The sequence below is a fragment of the Diadema antillarum genome, unplaced genomic scaffold, assembly GCF_040938485.1.
Source record: "Diadema antillarum isolate AM-2024a unplaced genomic scaffold, OU_Dant_1.0 scf00000011, whole genome shotgun sequence".
Lineage (NCBI taxonomy): Eukaryota > Metazoa > Echinodermata > Echinoidea > Diadematoida > Diadematidae > Diadema > Diadema antillarum.
In genome coordinates, this window is record NW_027270900.1 from 120,027 (window position 1) to 139,981 (window position 19,955).

The 19,955-nt window shown below is 38.0% G+C and overlaps 1 protein-coding gene across 1 annotated transcript in view; it reads right to left on the reverse strand.

The window, feature by feature from the left end:
* The window catches only part of LOC139720713 (prestin-like), a 30,026-nt gene extending 12,410 nt beyond the window's left edge, over positions 1 to 17,616 (reverse strand). Inside the window, exons 1-4 of the mRNA XM_071632070.1 lie at positions 17,148 to 17,616; positions 2,950 to 3,246; positions 2,331 to 2,447; positions 1,030 to 1,140 (exon numbers count right to left, since the gene is read on the reverse strand). Of these exons, the coding sequence (XP_071488171.1) occupies positions 1,030 to 1,140; positions 2,331 to 2,447; positions 2,950 to 3,246; positions 17,148 to 17,163 (541 nt within the window). The 5' untranslated portion in view covers positions 17,164 to 17,616. The remainder of the gene's footprint in view (positions 1 to 1,029; positions 1,141 to 2,330; positions 2,448 to 2,949; positions 3,247 to 17,147) is intronic.
* Between the last annotated feature and the right edge of the window lie 2,339 nt (positions 17,617 to 19,955).

The following is a 19,955-nucleotide window of genomic DNA, read 5'->3' on the forward strand; positions in this document are numbered from 1 at the left end:
AATTTAAAGAGACGCAACTGATTTGAGAGATCAATTCGCTCTCTAGCCTGGAAGTAAGATGAGAGGAAAAATAGTTTAGTGGCAAAATGTTAATGCCTGTGTGAAGTAATGAAATAAAAGAAGGATACATTATCTAGAGGATAAGATACAGATAACTGATAGATATATAATGACTTACTGATGAATAAAGAGAGAGAGAGAGAGGGGAAGATACAGAATGAGAGATTGATATAGACACATGAAAGGAGAGAGCTTTTATATCTACCGGAGATAGAGGAGGGGGGGGGGGGAACTTTCAGATATTGAGACGGATGTTGAGACCGCGCAGAATACTGAATATCAATACAGACAGTATTATGTGATACAAACGTAAGAAAACAAGCATGTTTAAGTTTAGATGAAGTTTACAGACATGAAGAGCTTTCCTTTCATGCATCATACACCCTTGAGACACTGAAGATATCAACATCGGGCGGTGAGTTTATCGGCTCAGTCGGTAGCGCGTCTGCCTCCGACCCACGCGGCCCGGGTTTGAACCCGAGTCTGGACTGAGTAATGTTGTGTGTAAGCACGGAGGTGGAAAGAGAAGCTCCCTGGGGCCCAATTCATAAAACTTGTCATCAGTGACAACTGCCACATATCTATGACAAATTTGCTCTCAGCCAATCAGATGCAAGTATTTCAGTAGCTTGTCACATCTAAGACAACTTGTCACTGATGACAAGTGTTACGAAACGGGCCCAAGTGTAACCATACTGTCCCCTCTAACAAGAGGCAAAGCACTCTGTCCCTCGAATAGGACATAAAATGGAGGTCCCGTGTGTGAGAGAGTCAAAACTCATGCACGTAAAAGATCCCGCTTCATTCATTCATCGCAAAGAGCAGGGTGTCAAATCCGGTGAAGGGCACATGGTCCCGTCTAACATCCAACTGGACCCCATGGATGACCAGCTTAGCATATGCTGAATATGTGTTATCCCGCCATCTTCTCAGATGGAAATGAACAAACAAACAAACAAACAAACTTACCGAGAGAGGTGTGTCGGGAGGATCCCATGAGAAAGAAAGCCAGCGGGGCGAAGAAGGCGGTGTAAAGACCATGGACCGGTGGGAGGACAGCCAGGAGGGCAAACGCAATACCTGTGGATTCATATCAGTTTAGTGGATAACGTCCAAAATGAGAACATTGGAGTGAAATGGATAGGCAAACAGCATTATTTTGGAGATCATAAGAGGGTTTTGAACATGTTTAAAGGGACTGTACAGTACTGGTTGAGGTGGGAATTCATGTTTTGAACGGGTAGGTGAGATAATGAGAAACCTCTTATGACATATGAAAGAGTATGTAATTTTAAGAAGGATTCAACTTTTATTTGATGAAAATTGGTTTTCAAATGGCTGAGATATATAAAAAAGTGATAATAATAAAAGGCGACAAGTCACACCTTTTATTAGGATCTCTTTGTTTCACATTGTTTTTGGATATGTCAGCCATTTCAATACCGATTTTCTTCAAGTAAACTTTTGATACCCCTTAGAATTGCATGCTCTTTCACATCTCATAGAGTGGTTTCTAAATATCTCGCAAACCGTTAAAAGCCAAAACTCACCTCAACCCGAACTGTATACACCCTTTAATGCTTACTTCATAATTATACCATTTATATTCATCACAGTGCTGCGAATGACGTTATGCATCATGACGTGATGTCGCGATGCAAGTTGGGCACTTTCACGCGCGCCATCATGGTAAAATCCTTTCTCTCTTTCAAAAGACAAGGTATAGGTAATGATGAAGTGACATCCAGCAACACATCAAAAAAAAGTTTAATTCAGTAAACAGAGTAAAATCAAACAGAATGGGTTTCAATTGAATTGAACATGACAAGTTATGGAATCTGTTATCTGTTCAATTCTTTCTTTCAATAAGGCAGTTATATTTACGCAGCAGTTAGTTGAGGGCATCGTGTTATCAAGACGCATTATTCAATTCTACAATATTTTTCTTGAAGGATATGATCACGGAGCTACAATAAATTGTAGCTCCATCATACGATAACGATCAATTTCCGGATAGGACACCGCAACATTACACACATGGTTGCAAGTACAGTTGCGCTAGCTTGTAGCTTGTATCTGTACACTGATTGCACTAGTATGTTATATGTACCTGCATGTGTCTGACACAGCTGTGCACGAAAGAGTGTGTTTACTTATGCGTGTTGTCATGTCAGTATCTTGTACGTAGTCGATTGTCCATGTATATGTGTATGTGTATGTGTTTGTTACTGTTGTTTTTGTTTTTATTTTTGTTCGAGGAGGACACTCACTCTGTGGAATGTTGACCACACCAACAATGAGTCCGGCCATGAGGTCTCCAATGGCATTGTTGCGGAGGTCGTATTTTGGAAGCCAAACCAGGACAGGGAACACATACATGAAAAACTCTGTGCATTAGAAATGAACAGGAGAGAAGTCGTGGTGAACGTGTGAACGCAAAACGGGAACAATAATCAGACATGCGCACAAAACAAGGACAGAACTCTCCGGTACCATAAAAGACAATAGGCATGCAAAAAAGAATGCTTTAAAAACATCCCTTCATAACATATATGAACTATTGTTACTCACAGTTTACATTCAGGTAACTTTTTACACCGTAAGCTATCTTTTGCCCTGGAGCCTTAATATTCTTTGCCATATCATTTTGTGTGCGGCAAGGCTACAATAATATATCAGGTTGTGCCTATCATATTGTTTGCATTAATGGTATACAGTAAGAAGATTGGATATGCAATATCTGGCTTATACAGACTACAAGACCTTGTCATGGTAGAAATAGAAACAGAGTGTAGTCACGTGTAGCGGTTTTGCATAACTGATCTACCTCTGTAACAAAACAGGATACGCAGGTATTGTCAATTTCGCCATGAAAATTGATAATCTTACTTTTCAGCTTGTGAGCATTGCATCGATATCCCCTCATGGATGTCTGGATACTCTCAAGGATCCCAACACTAGGAACGGGCTGGTAGCCGTATTTCTCCTGCAGACTAGACGTCGAGAAGAGGGGCCGGTCGACAACCACAGTTAGCGGCTCAGAGCCAGTAGACCCATCTTTCGATCTCGTTTCGGCGTTCTCTTCGACGGTGTCGCCGTTGTTGCTGTTGCCCAGGTCTCCATCTTGGAAGTCGTCATCCATTGTGACGTAGAGGTTGTTGGAGCGATGATGGAGTGGACGATGTTCTGGACAACGAGCCATGAGAAAGGGCGTTATTAAAACAATCGAGCACGGTAAGAAGGCTACACCAATGGCGTACTAAGATCGGCAGATAGCAGTGTTGCAAAACAACATTCATCAACAAAGTCTGTCTGCGAATTTGTTTACATATGTCATGTAGACTCCGACTGTTCCCAGTCGTCTTATGGCATATTGCCCGACCTGGCCCAACAACAACAACAATGATTATTGGTACGGTTGAATATTATTCACTTTCAGTCATTCCAAGTCACGTCGTGGTTACGTAATGCACTTACGTTACTCATGAATGACAGGTGCAGCTAAAGTCACAAAAAGTCCGGAGTGGCGTCCGCCTGAAAAGAAAGCGTCCTTCTTCTCTTCACTACTATACAAAGCTACGCAGAATTGTTGACAATCGAGAGCTAATATTCCTGGTTAGTTCTAATACATGTATTATTATAATCATTCCTAGGGAGAAGATAAACCTCGATAGCACGCAGCAATGTCTGTCTCGTGGTTTTTTTCAAAAGGTCAAAAAGTTTCAGTTTTCCAGCAGCAATACTCCGTAGCCTGAAAGTTATCAGCAAGCCTTCAAATACCAAACGGGCGCAGAATGTGTGGTACGCATGAGCTTTGCCTTTGACAGCTTGCTGTCAGGAGATACACAGACAGCATCTCTTTGCTGTCTGGATAACAGACAGCAGAAAGAGAGAGGCAGGGGGAATTAGGGTCTGCACAGACAACACCCTATCTTGCAAAGAATAAACCATGGCGATACCCGCAGGCTTAGCGCTGGCGCAGTGCAGTGCAGTAAGAATGGTTGCACACAAAAGGCTCGAAAGTACGTGTATTCACGCAATCGAAATTTGTTTTTCCTTTGGGAAGCACACATACCATTTTCATATAACATACTTGCATGATTCAATCTAACTGAAAACATTCAGACTGGAAAGAAAAAAAAAACTTGTCCAAAGTACCTTCAACTTCTCTCCCTGCATGACACTGGTTAACACTGACTGTTTGAGCTTGGTGTCTCTTGACGTTGAGGGCGAAGGTGATACTCTAGACAGATGCTACAAGATAATAGTGTTGTCATTTGGCGCTTCTGTGAATTGCCTCATGCTGAGCAGAACGTGGGATCATTGCTCTATCAATCCTAAAGTTAAAGACCTACTGTCAATCAAAACATAATCAAATTATCCCAATTTTGCATGGAATTACTTTAAAAAGACTTGTTGTCAATCAGGGTATAATCAAATTTTCGGCTGGAGCATACATGTCCCGCGTTGATATTACTTCTGATGTTAGGTGCTGTCTTGCCTAATCAATTATTCTTACGTGTAGCAGGTGACCACGTTCCTTTCGTAATTTTCGAGAGCCTTTAAAGGGACTGTACAGTACTGGTTGAGGTAGGGATTCATGTTTTGAACATTCCTAAGTGAGATAATGAAAAGCCTCTTATGAAAAATGAAAGAGCATGTAATTTTAAGAAGGATTCAACGTTTATTTGATGAAAATTGGTTTTTGAAATGGCTGAGATATCCAAAAAAGTGCTAATAATAAAAGGCGACATGCCCCAACTTTATTAGTATCTCTTTGTTTCATCTTGTTTTTGGATATTTCAGCCATTTCAAAACCGATTTTCATCGAATAAACTTTTGATACCCCTTAGAGTTGCATGCTCTTTGACATCTCATAGAGTGGTTTCTGAATATCTCACAAAACGTTAAAAGCTAAATCTTCACCTCGAACAGAACTGTACACACCCTTTAATGTCCCCAAACGAGTTTCTTTTTGCCTGTCAGCAGATAACGGACAGGTTGGTAATCCACCTGTGCGAAAGCAGTGAAGCAGTACATGTATATATCCCCCTTTTCACGATCAACTATACATTTTTTTTTTTGGTACATTAATGTGCGTGCCATCAAACAATGAAAACATTCCAAATTAATCGCGTGCGAGGTATGAAAAGAGCGTGCACTGACAGGCTGACAGACTCTTTTGTTCTACACAAAACCAGGCACCTGAACGGGATGACTGGTGTCAGCAAACACACATAATCTACTGAGCTCAGCTTTGATCGCTTTGTACATGTTCATACGGGCGTAACAACAGAATAAACGCAAACTAAATCAGAAAAGAAGTAAATAATACTGCGACATATACATTTTTCCATCAGAAAAAGAACAATGCTGATAGAATAAACTCTTCTTTTTTTTTTCAAACCCATTTTCAGGGTATTAACCTATAACACAAAGAAACATGAAATCAGACCACGAAAGCAGACACTCCTGTCTCCATCTTGGGAACCTGGTATACCAGGTTCCCGTCAAACAGTTGCTGACTCGGGAACCTGGTATACCAGGTTCCCATTTGAAACAATTTGTTAAAGAGCTATACGCTCTGCCATATTGTTGTACTTTAATGGCACAGAGATCTTGCTATTATCAAAACGTGTATATAATGAAGTTTATTAGTCTTGTCCAGGTGAAAGCTGCACTCATGATGAGCGAAACGGAACCCCCGGAATCCTACGGAACTTCAATTACATGTATTACGTAATGATTTCTTTTTAGATTTTGTTTGGAAGGCACGTGGAATTAACACTAAGGACAGGAAAAACCGATAATGTCCGACCATAACATTTGTTAACTTATGACGATGATGATTTTGATGAGTATGATGATGATACAATAATATTGATAACAATGATAATAATAACAATAATAATAATAACAATAACAATAACAATAACCATAATAATAACAATAACAATAATGATAATAATATCAATAACAGTAAGAACAGTAATAATAATTAAAAAAATAATGATAATAACCATGTGATGTATTGGGGCCACTGGCCAAGGAGTCTGTCTTTTCTTTTCTATTTTGTGCTTACCTTAAACTCAGATTTTCCAGAGATTTAGATCGTTTGCTAAGAGGAATTGTAATTAGCATGAGATTTGATCTCAATGGGAGCTAACCCGTCACTTTCACGAGATCAAGATATTTTTGATGGTACATTCTCAAAACGGACGCGACATCTACATGTATATATTCCACAACTCAGCACGGGTCTTGAACTCAACTTCTCGAGTATTGTGTTTGCCACCAGTGCAATTATTTGAGGGTCTAATGAGAGAAAGATTGAATGTCACGTAAGGTACTTGAACCGAGATATCATTTTCAGCTCTCTGCAACTTTTCAAGCCAAGTGGAAGGGACGCGAACTGATAAGGCCGTATGAGTGAGATAAGGTTTTGGTTTCAATAAGAGCATTATCTAACTATATGCGGAATATGTGTTGTTCAGTGACATGTTAAGATCATCGTATCAATTTCTTCCACTGACTTTATACAGCGAAAAGGAGAATATAGCTTAAAACGTTTCAAAGCTTCTCTCTTTTTTTTTCCATTTTGGGTCAAACCCTATTTTGTACCTCAAGGGTCAAGGACCGCGGATGGGGGATGGGGGGGGGGGGGGGGGGGGAGGGGAGGGAGGGGGCGCTGCACCCCGTCCCTACTATTGGTTAAAAAAAAGAAAAACAAAAGAAAAAAGGGTTTGGAGGCTTCTTCGAGATTCTTACCGTCGAAGTGGCAGGAATCAACTCTTATAATACTCATCCACGAGCATTAAACCCTTCCCCACATAGACAAACACAGACAAACACGCAGACAAACACACACACACACACACACACACGTCGTCGTTAAGTGCAACATTACATACCAAATGAAATGTACAGTAATATGAGAATGAAGTGTTACATTTTCGATAATATTTGAAAGGAGGTGATTGTAGTAATGGGAGCAAAAGTTTAAGATCATGTTTTTCCAGGAAAACGTTCTACAGCCAAATCTGCCAATGTAGGCATCCGGGTACTATTGCTCTCAGAAGTTCTCGCTATACCTTGGGTGACCATTTGTTTATTGATTGACAAATTAAGTTATGAATATCATAACCAATGACCTTATTATTCATCGTAATCATTGGATATGTCAGAACAGAATTACCAGTCAGTCTAGAAATTGTAGTTTCAGTCACAAGCACCACAGGAAAAATAAAAAACATGAAGTGTTTCCATCAACACGTATTGTTTTTTATAGTTGATTATTATCAAAACAGTTTGGTGCAATGTAAATTCACCTATGTGAATTTAAAAAAAAAATTACATAAACTATATTGAGACAGTCTGTACTCCAGAACAATGTGCACATGAACAATGCGTTGACATTTAGAAGTTTTGATATTTGGAAGTGTGTGTTTGTGTGCGAGTGTGTGCATGTGCACTTGATCAACTTAATGCCGACAGTATGATTATCTTTATAAATTGTTTGTGTTAATCAAACCTGGTAATAGTAAGCCTCGAATAATTTTGGATAGTGCATCGTTGAATGCTGGCAAATAACTCAAAAAATGAATTAGGTTGTGTACACCAGTAACTTGTTACTTGATCATTAATAAAACAGTTTAGTTGCTTACTGATCACAACATCCGTACGGCATCGACACAAAAACGAAATCAGAATCATTTCTCTAAAGTGGTGGACAAAAATGTCACAATTTGTGAAGTTACTGCGTAAGATTCTGATTGGAGAAAAAACACCATAAAAAAGAAATTGAAAGCCTGAATCGACTCAGCGACAAGGGCAAGGCGTTCCTCCGCTTTTTATTGCAACACATTGCATGCGAGTCGAAACTATAACGGTGCTGGGGGACTGCATATACCTTATAAAACCACCTGATGATACTTCAAAATTGAAAATTATCTACGAATGCTATAACCATTTATGTTTCTCTTTGCTGTAATCGAAGAAAGATTGTGATACAACAAAATGATAAAGTGTTTCTTCTTCACATAAATTGATTGAGTTTATTTCATTACTGGAATTTGGGTGGACTAGAAGATAATTGAAATTTGCTTTTCTTATTGACAGATCTTGACTGCCAACATCATATTGTATTGATTAAAGTTATTCCCATTCAAAGAAAATAGTTACCGTAGACGATGATTGTTAATACATACGCGCAGACCAAAGTCAGACGTTAGTTGGCGTTTCAATACATTATTGCGTCAATCACGTTAAAGTTTTCGCAGTAATAATAATAATGTAATAATAATAATAATAATAGTGTGACTATTTCTCAAAATGTGCTAGATGAAGGGTTGTTTCAATAAACGTGATAATTTATAATGCAACCAACAGCCGTTGCGGTGTTCATGGTGCAATAAGAACATGTCCATCCTCAGAGCTTTGAGAAAGATCAAGAGAGACAATTATCGAAAAAAAGAAAGCACGAATTTACGGTGTGCAAAATATTGATACCGAGTGGATTTTTCAGGCAGATTTTTTGGAAGATTCAATAGAATAAATGAACTTTGAACTTGAACTTTATTCTGTTTCATTTTAAAAAACATATAATTTGTACAATGACAAACTGAGGACAGGAAACGAGTACATGAACATGCATATGTAACATAATAACAACTATAAATGAAACATGGAAACTACAAAAGACCGGAGTCTTGTCAGGGTCACTAGTTCCCAACAGAACAGAATAATAGGAAATAATATTGCCTTACGATCAAGATATAGGACAGGTGAAAATATTACTAAAAACAAACAGACAAACATACACAAAAAATATGTTATCATTAATGAAATTATAGTGTTATGTCATATCACCTCTAGAAAACAAAAACCATAGAATTATCTATAATCATAGTGTATATCATAATAACAACTCTAACTTTCTAACAAGTGTCTTTTCAGATTTTTCTTTAAAATATTTGTAGTTGGAGAAATGCTTCAAATTCAATGGGTAAGTTAAACTAAATGGTAAAAGTTTTTATCCCAAATGTTCCTGTTGTGTTTGTGGTGGTTTTCTTTCTTTTTTTTGGGGGGGGGGGGCACATCAAGTCCATCAGTGCTCGAGGATCGAAGAGGTTTATAGCAGGAGAATAATTGTTTTGTTCTATGTAGTATTTATAATCACACTTGATAAGTTATTCACGTTTTAAAAAGAAATGAGAGAGAAAAGGTGAATATTAAAAAAAAAAAGATGTACCTGATATGAAAGAAGATAGATGCTGATTGAGCTTGGATCCACTTATAAGTATATTGCAGATGTCATCATAACTAACTTCAAGCACCTTGATTAATGAACAAAAGACTATTAACGGATCGACGAAAAGCGTTATTCATTATACGGCAAATTCCTGGTTGACAAAATAATCATGAAAGCAAAAACACAAACGACCATCGCGATGAAGAAAAACTTAAAGAAGAATGATTCATGATAAAGAAATAATGTCATATTCCAAGTCTTCTAAATATTCGATGATAAATTTTAGGGATCAAATGCTGAAGATGATGAGAAAGCGTACAGAAAATAAAGCAAGGAGGAAGAATTTAAAGAACAAATGCAACAACAAAAAGATTGAGAAATCCTGCACAAAACATAACAGCTGAAATGGCTTCGCGGTGCGGTGGAGCAATCCCAATAGAACGTGGATCCCACCTTTGATAAGAATATTGCTCTATTTTGGATATCTCAGCGATTTCAACACCAATTTTCATCAAATAAACGTTAAATCCCTCTTGGAATAACATGCTCTTTCATTTTCATAGGAAGTTTCTCATTATTCCCCCCCCCCCCTAAAAAAAAAGAATGAATCCTGAAGATAGGTCTCAATCAGAACTTCCTTAGACCAATTAACATTCCTAGCCTAATATAATCAATGTCTAAGGCAAGCCTCAAAGCGGAAAGAAAACTGCAGTAAGCGATATGCTTACAATCATATTTATCGAGAAACTTTTTTTCCCCACTGACAGAATGGATCCAAAAAAAAAGAGGGGAAAAAATAAACACGATATCCAAATATGTCATGATGAGTATCGAATACATAATTGACCAAACATAGGCAGCCATCTGAGAGAGAAAAAGACTTACCGCTAAAGACAACCGCTCGAAGCGACAAGAAGAAGGTTAAAAACTGCTGGACCTAAAGAACCTGCATACACTATGAAATCGCTGCGCATAAAAATGATGTATCGGCAGTTTTGCGCAAGACCTACTTGTCGTCTGCGAAAGCTGCCATTGGGCGATCTTTTGAGGGGGATGTGATTTGAGGAGCGATTTCAATACAACAAGAAGATAACAATATAGATAGAGCGAGAAAGAAGAGAAAAAGAGCAAACGTAAGAGGAAAAAAATAAACAGATGTGGTTATAGTCATATTCTTTTTTTCTTTTTACGAAGACGTGAGCGTATTCACCAGTCCCAAAAGAGAATATTTGCTCCACTTCATGTGGACATTGAATGTCAATCTTGGTAGGAGTAGTTCAGATATGCCGAAAGTGTTTACTTGCCTCCAGATAGAAATGTGACCATTTAACTTTGGCATTTACTTTCGGGTGCAGTGCTTCAAGATTGTAGCAATCTGCGTTCCTTAAAGACTTGTTTATAGTTCTTCGTAAATCATTGTTAAGTGTAATTGACTAATCACAAGAACTTGAACTTTACGTCATTTCTTCACATCGAAGAGAAATGCACAAACTCAACTTTAATGCATCTTTAAGTTTCGATGTCAGTTATGAACGGCACCATTACTATGATTAAGTTAGTTTTTCCCATTTAGACAATACGTTTATTCTGCTAAAGCAAGCTTTTTGTTTAAGCGCCGGTAACCTGAAAATCTTTCCCATAGCAGCGCCTACGAAAAGAGACAGGACAAGATTTGGAGCAGTTCAAAACATCTATGAGTTATTATACGTCCTCATAAACCCCAAGGCTCACCTCTGTAACATGATCTTCGTGCACTCAACTTGACAAACAGTGAATGAACTTGAGCATTGCAGTTACAGATAATACAACACACACACACACACACATGACAAGTTATGTCAACTACTTTAATTTAGGGACATCAACCAAAATCTCATCTCAAATTTCATCGTCACTTGTCTGCTATATACATTCCATTCACGTAGGCTTTCATATACCAGAAAAATCGTATCATTTGCTAATTTGGTAAGAGTGTCTCGATTTCAGAAGTGAACGCTGAGAGCAGTGCAAATTTCTCTTTTGTTGTCTATTGTTCGAGTAAAATAGTAGTTAGTGATCAGTCTGATAGAAAAGCTTTCATATTTTGATGAACAATGTCCTATTACATGATTTCATAATAAAACTTTCAAGAAACGTTTCCCCGAAATTCGACCTATATGTGTAGGCTACATGGTTTGATAGGAGAATTCCTCTTATCATTTCAGACGAAAAAACAACAGCCAAAAAACCACAACTCCAACCCCAACCCTAACAAGAACAAGAACAATAAGAAGAAGAAGAAGAAGAAGAAGAAGAAGAAGAAGAAGAAGAAGAACGAAAGCACACGCCCTTTGTGTACAATTAAAATATAGATTCAACTCAGATACTTATCTTTCATCACATTAAATTCATATTAGGTTCATATATTCCCTCTTGAAACGGGACAAAGTTGAAGAATCTTATGGCTATTGTGCTCAGCACTGTTTGCGTATTGACATTAGACGATAACAAAAATGCTCTACTGGAATATATGATTAATGTCAGGGAGGAATGATCGGGTCTACATAGAGACCATTCGGTGCCGCTCGTACGAGGCAAACAGGCGTTGCTCCACCACAAAAGAGGTCTCTTTGAGACATTCTCTCTCTCCAGCAGATAAATATCATGAACTCCTTCACCTCAGGAACTGTACACATTTATTCTTTCTGGCAAACACATTGTTATGTGAAAATTGGTATATATACATATATGTATATATAGGCATATATATATATATATATATATATATATATATATATATATATATATAACTCCACACATAGATTTATATAAAACTGGAAGAACCGTGTGATCGAAAGGTATTTGCATTTCCTCTCAAAGCAATGTAAAGCTCCTTGAATCAGACAAGCACATTGACTTCGACATGGGGCACAGCTACGGGACAGAGCATGATTTCATTTAGTCAAGTTTGCAGGGTAGGGTCTGGCAGAACAATGTGTGTGTATAGGGTTGTTTGTTGGTTTTTTTTTGTTGACGTGTACAGTAAGTATGTGTGTGATCTCAGACGTGTACAATAAATATGTGTGTGTTCTCAGTACCCCTCAGGACACAGGTAGAGGAACTAAAGGGAATAGCTAGTAACTGATCAGTGGGAATCAGTGGGAATGATTATGAATAATGTGCAGTTTAATATTTCCAGGCTAGTGTGCCTGGACATTGAACTGCACATTACTTGAATATGAGACAATTCTGGAGCAAATAATTTTCACACAACAATAGATATATAATGTACTCTTAAATGAATCCCACGAGAACTCGAACAATCATCCCCAAGCATTCCCACTGATTCCCACTGATAAGTTCCTATGAATAGCCATCGCCTTTAAATCATGACTTTGTAAACATCTTCTTAGCTGTAAAGTTTAAATGAAAATCGATCGCAAATGAGAAAAAAAAAGGCATGGGGCTTCAAGGCAATCAAACAGCCTAAGCACGATAACATAAATGGAAGATGTGAACGTGCGAGATTTAAAGGTAAAAGGTAATTTTTTTTTCAATTATAACTGCGATAAAACTGTCAATTTTTACTCTATGGAGATAATGTTATATGCATAAGAAATGTGAAATAACGCAGTGATAACACGATTTCTATTCGGTAACGACGAAAATGCGACATATTACCTATTTCACTTCACTTCATTTAATTTGCTCATTTTCATCTCCAACAAAGAACATATATAAATGTACAAAACATATCGTGCAAAAAAAGAAATCAATATACATTTTCTACACACGAAATATATTAAAAACACACAATAGACTGAAGCCTAGATGTGATATTTGCTAGATAATGTTGAAGATGTTGAATAAGTTACACTGGAAGTTTTTCTGTCTCGGAGTATACCCGATTGTCGTTGCTATTGAACATGATGTTTTATAAAAACAAATGAATGAAATAATCAATTACATCGATTACTTGATGTATCGGCCCACAGCGGTAATGTTGATCCTGCCAGAGCGAATCGCATGCAGCCTTTCAGCTGCAAGCGATTGTAATGTATTACCCGCAGGGCGATATTTTATCATAACATGATAGCAAAGCAACTATCTTCTTTTCCTAACGAACAAACAACCAAAGGAACCAATCAACTCTGATATATTTTGGAATGGGAATTATGCCATTACCTGTATTAGCTAAAAATATTTTCCAGAATTTCACGTAATATAACATATGTGAAAAAAGCGGGAGGCCATTGCATCATCAACTCGCTCATTCGAATTTTCAATAAGAACTGGGCAAGACATTTTTTCCAGGAAAAAAAAAGAGGAAAATTTCAAAATGTCATACTTCTCTCTCTCTCTCTCTCTCTCTCTCTCTCTCTTCCGTTAAGAGTTTATTCATTTTTGGGGTGAATTTCCTTCTTAACTGTATTTCAATTTCTGAACCCAAACGAGTCAAAGATGGCACATCAGTATTCTAGTGAGTGATTAAGTCTGTGGAGTGGATTAACACTCGTCATGTCAATCTCTAGCCATGATTCCGTCATATACATCTGCTAAAATTTGCCTTAAATAGAGAATCCACCCCAAAAATGAATAAGCTTCAAAAGAAAGAAAAACATATTCCCTACAGAATGATGCAAAAAATGACAACAATCTGAAGAGAAATAAGGAAGATATGACATATTGAAAAACATTTTTTCGGAAAATTTTTCTTGATCAGTCCTTATGAATGTTCAAATGAGCAAGTTGTGTCATGTTCTCACAATTTCTCATTCATTACATACACAGAAATTACAAAAATCTCATATTTCAGATGTATATAACGCCTTAAAACCACCAAAAATTAAAAGAGCAAATGTTATCTCTAATATATCTTGGTATGAGAACATGCTTTTCCTTGCATTAACTGAAAAAAAGAACAATTTTCTGAATTTCATGTATAACTTACATGAAAAATTGTGACGGTATGACACCATCAACTCGCTCATTCGAATATTCAAGAAATATTCAAGAAATGTTTTTCAAAATAATGTGAAATTCCAAAATGTCATATCTTCTTTATTTCTTGTCATTTTTGTATCGTTCTGTGGGGAATATTTTTCTCTTTCTTTTAAAATTTATTTATTTTTTTGGCGTGGATTTTTCTCTTTAGCACTATAATTCCACTCGGGTAACCTGTCATTTGGTCTTTCTTATGAGATTACAGTCTCGAGCGTGTTAACCTTTGCAGTCAAATACTTCAGATGTCCCAGGCACTAACCAACTATAAGTGTTATCGTTGACCGAACGATTATACTGGTTCTCTCTAGTTCCGGTCCGGTCTAAGTTTGGCAGATCTTCATGCTGATCTATCGTTTTGAGCTGATGACGACACAATTTGTTACACAATAAGATGGGAAGACCTCAGCAACTACCTTTTCACTTAAAATCGCTGAGATCGTCGCAGATTTTTTGAGTAGTCCGCAGCAAGTTGGTGAAGCCAATTGCTATTCTTTTTTTTAAAGAAACTGATTGTGTTTGAAATGATAACAACCAATGATGTTCCAGAATGCTTTTCCATGTTCACAATAGGGACAAAGTCTTGTCCCGATGATTTCCCTATTGTACATGAATTATCATGCGTCAGAATTTAGGGTGTGAGTGTGGATGATATTCGTGCTGACTAATAGAGTGTTTATCACCATGTTGACTCTTTATATTGATTAATATTTAGACCATTTGTGCCCCCCCCCCACCCACACACACACAACTGTTGGTTAATTGATGGGTCTGATTAAATCGTGGCTTGGAGATATCCAGCACACCTTTGGAACCGTCGACGACAAAAACCGGAGATAGAACGTGATACTGATAAATCAAGTCCTCGTTTCTCGCAGTTCTCGTGTTGAACAATGTGAAGCTGTATACACCCTGTTCCAACAGGGTAACAATTAACGTGCGTGGCACAATATCACCATGCATCTATAGCTCCATGGTATCACCTAGCAGAAGTGCACTGTGTCGATGTGTCAGTTTATCCTCATTTATATACAGTTCATTGCTCGCCATATTTTGAAAAATACGACAGACAGTGACAGAGCTCTTTCATAATGTACAGTAGTCAGGGGAGTGGCGATAAGTTTCTCAAAGTTAAGGGGCGACGACTCAATGGGAACAGGGACATCAGTTCCTTTTCAGGATGAGGGGAAGGGGACGTTTTGCTGCCACTTGTCTACCAAAATCGGTTGACAAGCAAAACAAACAAATAAATAAATAAATAAACAAACAAACAAACAAACAAACAAAGCAAACAAAAACAGACAATTCAGACCCTCTATTTCCTTTAAAAAAAGGTTGGGGACAAGAAGTCACACCTATTATTCTATGAAAAAAAAAAAAAAGGTGTGGGGGGGGGGGATGGGTGGCCCTCCCGGTTGCGCCATCCCTGGTAGTGGCTGGAGCTATTCATGCCAGAGTTGGCTTGAAGTATGCTTTCTGGCATAATTTCAGACGCTTCAGCACCTAGCATTTTGCTGGGCATTTGGCATTTTAGCATAATTCTAGCATAATACTGCCGTAGAAAGAAAATCTCTAGGCGTTTTGCGTATTGTTGTACCTTTACTTTTTTGTGGTTTGTTTGTTAGTTTGCCAGTTGATTTGTCGACGAAACTGACAAAAAAAAAAGTTTGAAAGATCAGGTACCACAATTTGTTGACATGTTAACATAATGTGACGTAATTTCATGGCAATTTAGCATCGTTTTAGGCTGCCTCACGCACAATCCCACTTTCACGCTGGTCATACTTGGCTGGAACCATCATCTTCCAAGACCACATGACCACGCCCAAAGCATGAATAGTAAAGTAGCGCCTAAATTCTTACAAATTAGAGTAAAGAGCGTTGTACATAGCAGCAAACTTTCGTTTTTGAAGCATACGCACTCTTAAAAAGATTTTCTCTTCATTTCGCTCCGAAAAAACAGTCTGATTTAATCGGAGTTTGAGTATCAGTGCAGAGTAACTCACTGCTGTTTGTCTTGTTAAACAAAATGTCCAATGTTAATCCTTAAAACTTTCACTATTTGGCTTACACGTATGCAACAGATTTAGAAAAACATCTGATGTCATATAGTGAAGGTCAATGACCGGATTTAAGATCACGGGCAAAAAGTAATTTTTGTTGTTGTCATGAAGTAGCGCATAGAATGATAATACCATTCTATGCGCTGATTTAATTCTTAACTTTTTTGCTTTTAGCTCTGTGTTCCCACAGTTTAATATTATGAAACTGTCACTGTGGGAACATATCACTGAATGTTGAGAAAATGACATTAAGTAGTTTGATATTTGCGATATGAATCTTATATCAATAACAGCAAGTCAACTTCTTGTTCTTTGTTTAGCGTTGCAGCATTTAGAGACATATTTCACAGAATCGAGTCGATTTGGGCCAAGTTAGATGCTTTTCAGAGACAGTTTTCAGTTATTTGAACACTGGAAAGCACTGATGTTAATCCGAAGGCGGGCTTATTCCAGACGCTAAGAGGCCAAATCAAACTCTGTTAGGTTTGTTACAGGGCTAGTTCTCAAATCTTGCCAATTGTCAATTAATCATTCCCACTTGAGTGATATTAGCTCATCGGATGAGCTACAATTCATTTTGCTTTAGAACCTGTTGGGTCAACTATTATTCGTTGAGTATGCATTTTCATGACCCCTTCTTCTCCTCCGGTATTTGATAAAAATGATATGAAATCTTTTGTAGGCAAACGAGACACTTAAGATAGTGGACTGCATAGAAACAGCTCCATTCTCAAAACAAGCTCCCGAGTGCATGGTTTTGGCTGGGCAACAGTCAACAGTCCCGATATACTTACCAGATATCCCAGGCATGTTGAACTCGTCTTGAGTGCCTTATCTCTGTCGATTCTTATTAAACTTGTTTGTGCCTCCAAGGCATAGACATCAAGCAAGAATGTCGTCACAATATAGACTGGAATCATTTCAGTCGGGACGTTGGAACGCTCGGCAAACTCTCCAAATGCTGTCTTCTAAACACAAGCAAGTCGGAATTTGACAAATAATCATACGACGAAGGAATCTCCTACAACCGCTACGTGGTTGAGAAACGATTAGCAACATGTCAGGAAAGAATTAGGCGGTCGCGTCGGTATCTTGCTCTGCAATACGGGTCTTGAGAGCAATATCCCGGCTTAATGTCAATACAACTAGTGTGATGTAGACGAAAAAAGCAAAAACAAAACAAAGAGTCCATAAAGTGTCCCCTAGCAGTCCGAGACGAACTCTTTCAATAGAAAAACACTTATTTCCGATAGGCACAGAATGATGTAGTGAATTTTGAAAGCAATCACCAAAGAACAGCGCATAAACTATACCTGCCATACAGTGGTATCTCTCACTCCGGTAAACACTAGAGTGGAGAGGGATTATTTACCAATAGGCAACACATTCCTAGCTTATAGGGTGAATTTCTCTTTATGAAATCAACTTTGATGAAAACTGTCCTAGGGATTTCTCTCATCGTTGTTGCTAATGTAAATCATCCACTCAACCCTATTGTGGGCAAAACTTGGAATTGGCAGCAGCAAAATTTTCCTGTATCTTATTATGTAACGTGTGTCGTATATCTTCAAATAAGATGAAGACACATATTGTGACTTAGTCAAACAATCACTGTGTTTTATCTCCTCCCTGGTTCTTACTAATTCACTATAGGGAAATGCTGCTCATATACGTACGTATAGACCTGTATGATGGGTATTTCTGTTCAGACTTGGTGCATTCATTAATAGTGTCAATGCCATACAGTGACTTTGCATACTACACTCGAGTAACTCGACTGCATCAGCGTGCGCTACGACAATAATTTGTGGTAATAAACATTATTTGTGTGATACCATGCGTTCGATGAGTTTTCCTTTTTCTCCTCCTATAATTACATTAATCAGTCACACATTTCGTCTTTGTTGTGAGACCAGTCGAGTGTGATCATCCCCCCGGGGCATCCCTTTGAGGAATTCTTACTTTGCTTACATTGTATTGTCATGATTGTGGTATACGTTCACGTTATGTATTGTTCAGTTGTACCTTTAGTCCGTATTATAGTTACACATAGTAATCAGGCATGCTTTTCTACGCAGTATTCAAAGTAAACACTGTTAGACCAAAGTTCAGGATTCAATCGGGAACCGCTTAATTGTAGCTCCAATATTGTGCTTCTATCTGGTTTGGCATTAATTAAAGTCATCTACAGTGTAGGTTAACCGTCTGCCATCGAAGCCTACATAGATTATCTTATCACGTTCAATTCACTGCACTTTTAGTGGGTTACTACACCAGGTACACAATAATTATATCCGGTTAAATTGGCACGATGTGACCTGGTGGGTATAGTATGCCTAGTGTATTGATACACTACTATTATTGGGGGTTTAGGAAGTAACACCCAATTACACTATAAGAGACAAGAAATAAAAACAAAATACCATGATTCGAACATGGACACTTTATGCTGTAGGCAAAACGAAAGTTATTTCTGAAAAGAATTCTAAAGATTTCAAGATAATGTCGATTAGGCGCTAAAGTATAATAGTTATGCTGTCATACCAGATACCACTCATTCCACAAAGTATACCAGCTACAATCATCAGATTACAGAGTTTTTCTTTTTGTGCTGTTACTATTATTAGCCATTGATAAGATTGTATGCTCGATATTATCATTAAAAACAAGTAATAATTTAAAGAATAGAATAGCCTGGAATTTGAATCCGCATCACCGACTGAGTATATTGTTACCAAACACCCAGAGTAAAACATGGATGGGGGATCGTGCTTTTTCCGTTATGCCACAGTCACATATAAACACGGATGTTCAAGGATCTACACGGTGATCTGGGGAGATCCGGGGACGTCCGGGGAGATCCGGGGAGATCCGGGATTTTGGTATGATTGTAGGATACACACGGTATCAACACGGCAGCTACACGGATAAGGCCGGAAGAGCGCGGCGTCTACACGGACAAACACGGCATCTACACGGATCAACACGGCAGCTACACGGCAGCCACACGGACCACCCCGGATTGCTCTGCCAACACGGCAATCCCCGGATGACGCCGGATGTTTTTGACCTCCAAAAGTTGCCGTGTTGACCTCCCGGCGTCAACACGGATCTCTCCCCGGATCAGATCCGGGGTGGTCCGGGGTGATCCGGGATGTCTATGTGACTGGGGCATTATGGGACCAAAGTTGTAGAATCAGTTACCTATTCAGTTAGGGCAGCGTCATCTATACAGAAACATTAAGATCCAAACTTATCTGTTCCTCTCACATTTAGAACTAAATTCAGTTGCAATCTATAATGTTCGGAACAATTGTGTTCTTTACCTGGTATGTGTTTGCTTGTTCTCTGCCATTTTCTTTTCTGCTGTCATGCTTGTACACGAACATACCTATCTTCTTTTTTTTTTTTTGAAGCGCCATAAGTACCAAAAGGTGGATCTCTGCGCTCTGCAAAATCATAGCCACTGTTATCTTATTATCATCATTATTATTATTATCATTATTATTATTATTATTATTATTATTATTATTATTATTATTATTATTATTATTATTATTATTATCATCATCATCATCATCATCATCATCATTATTATTGTT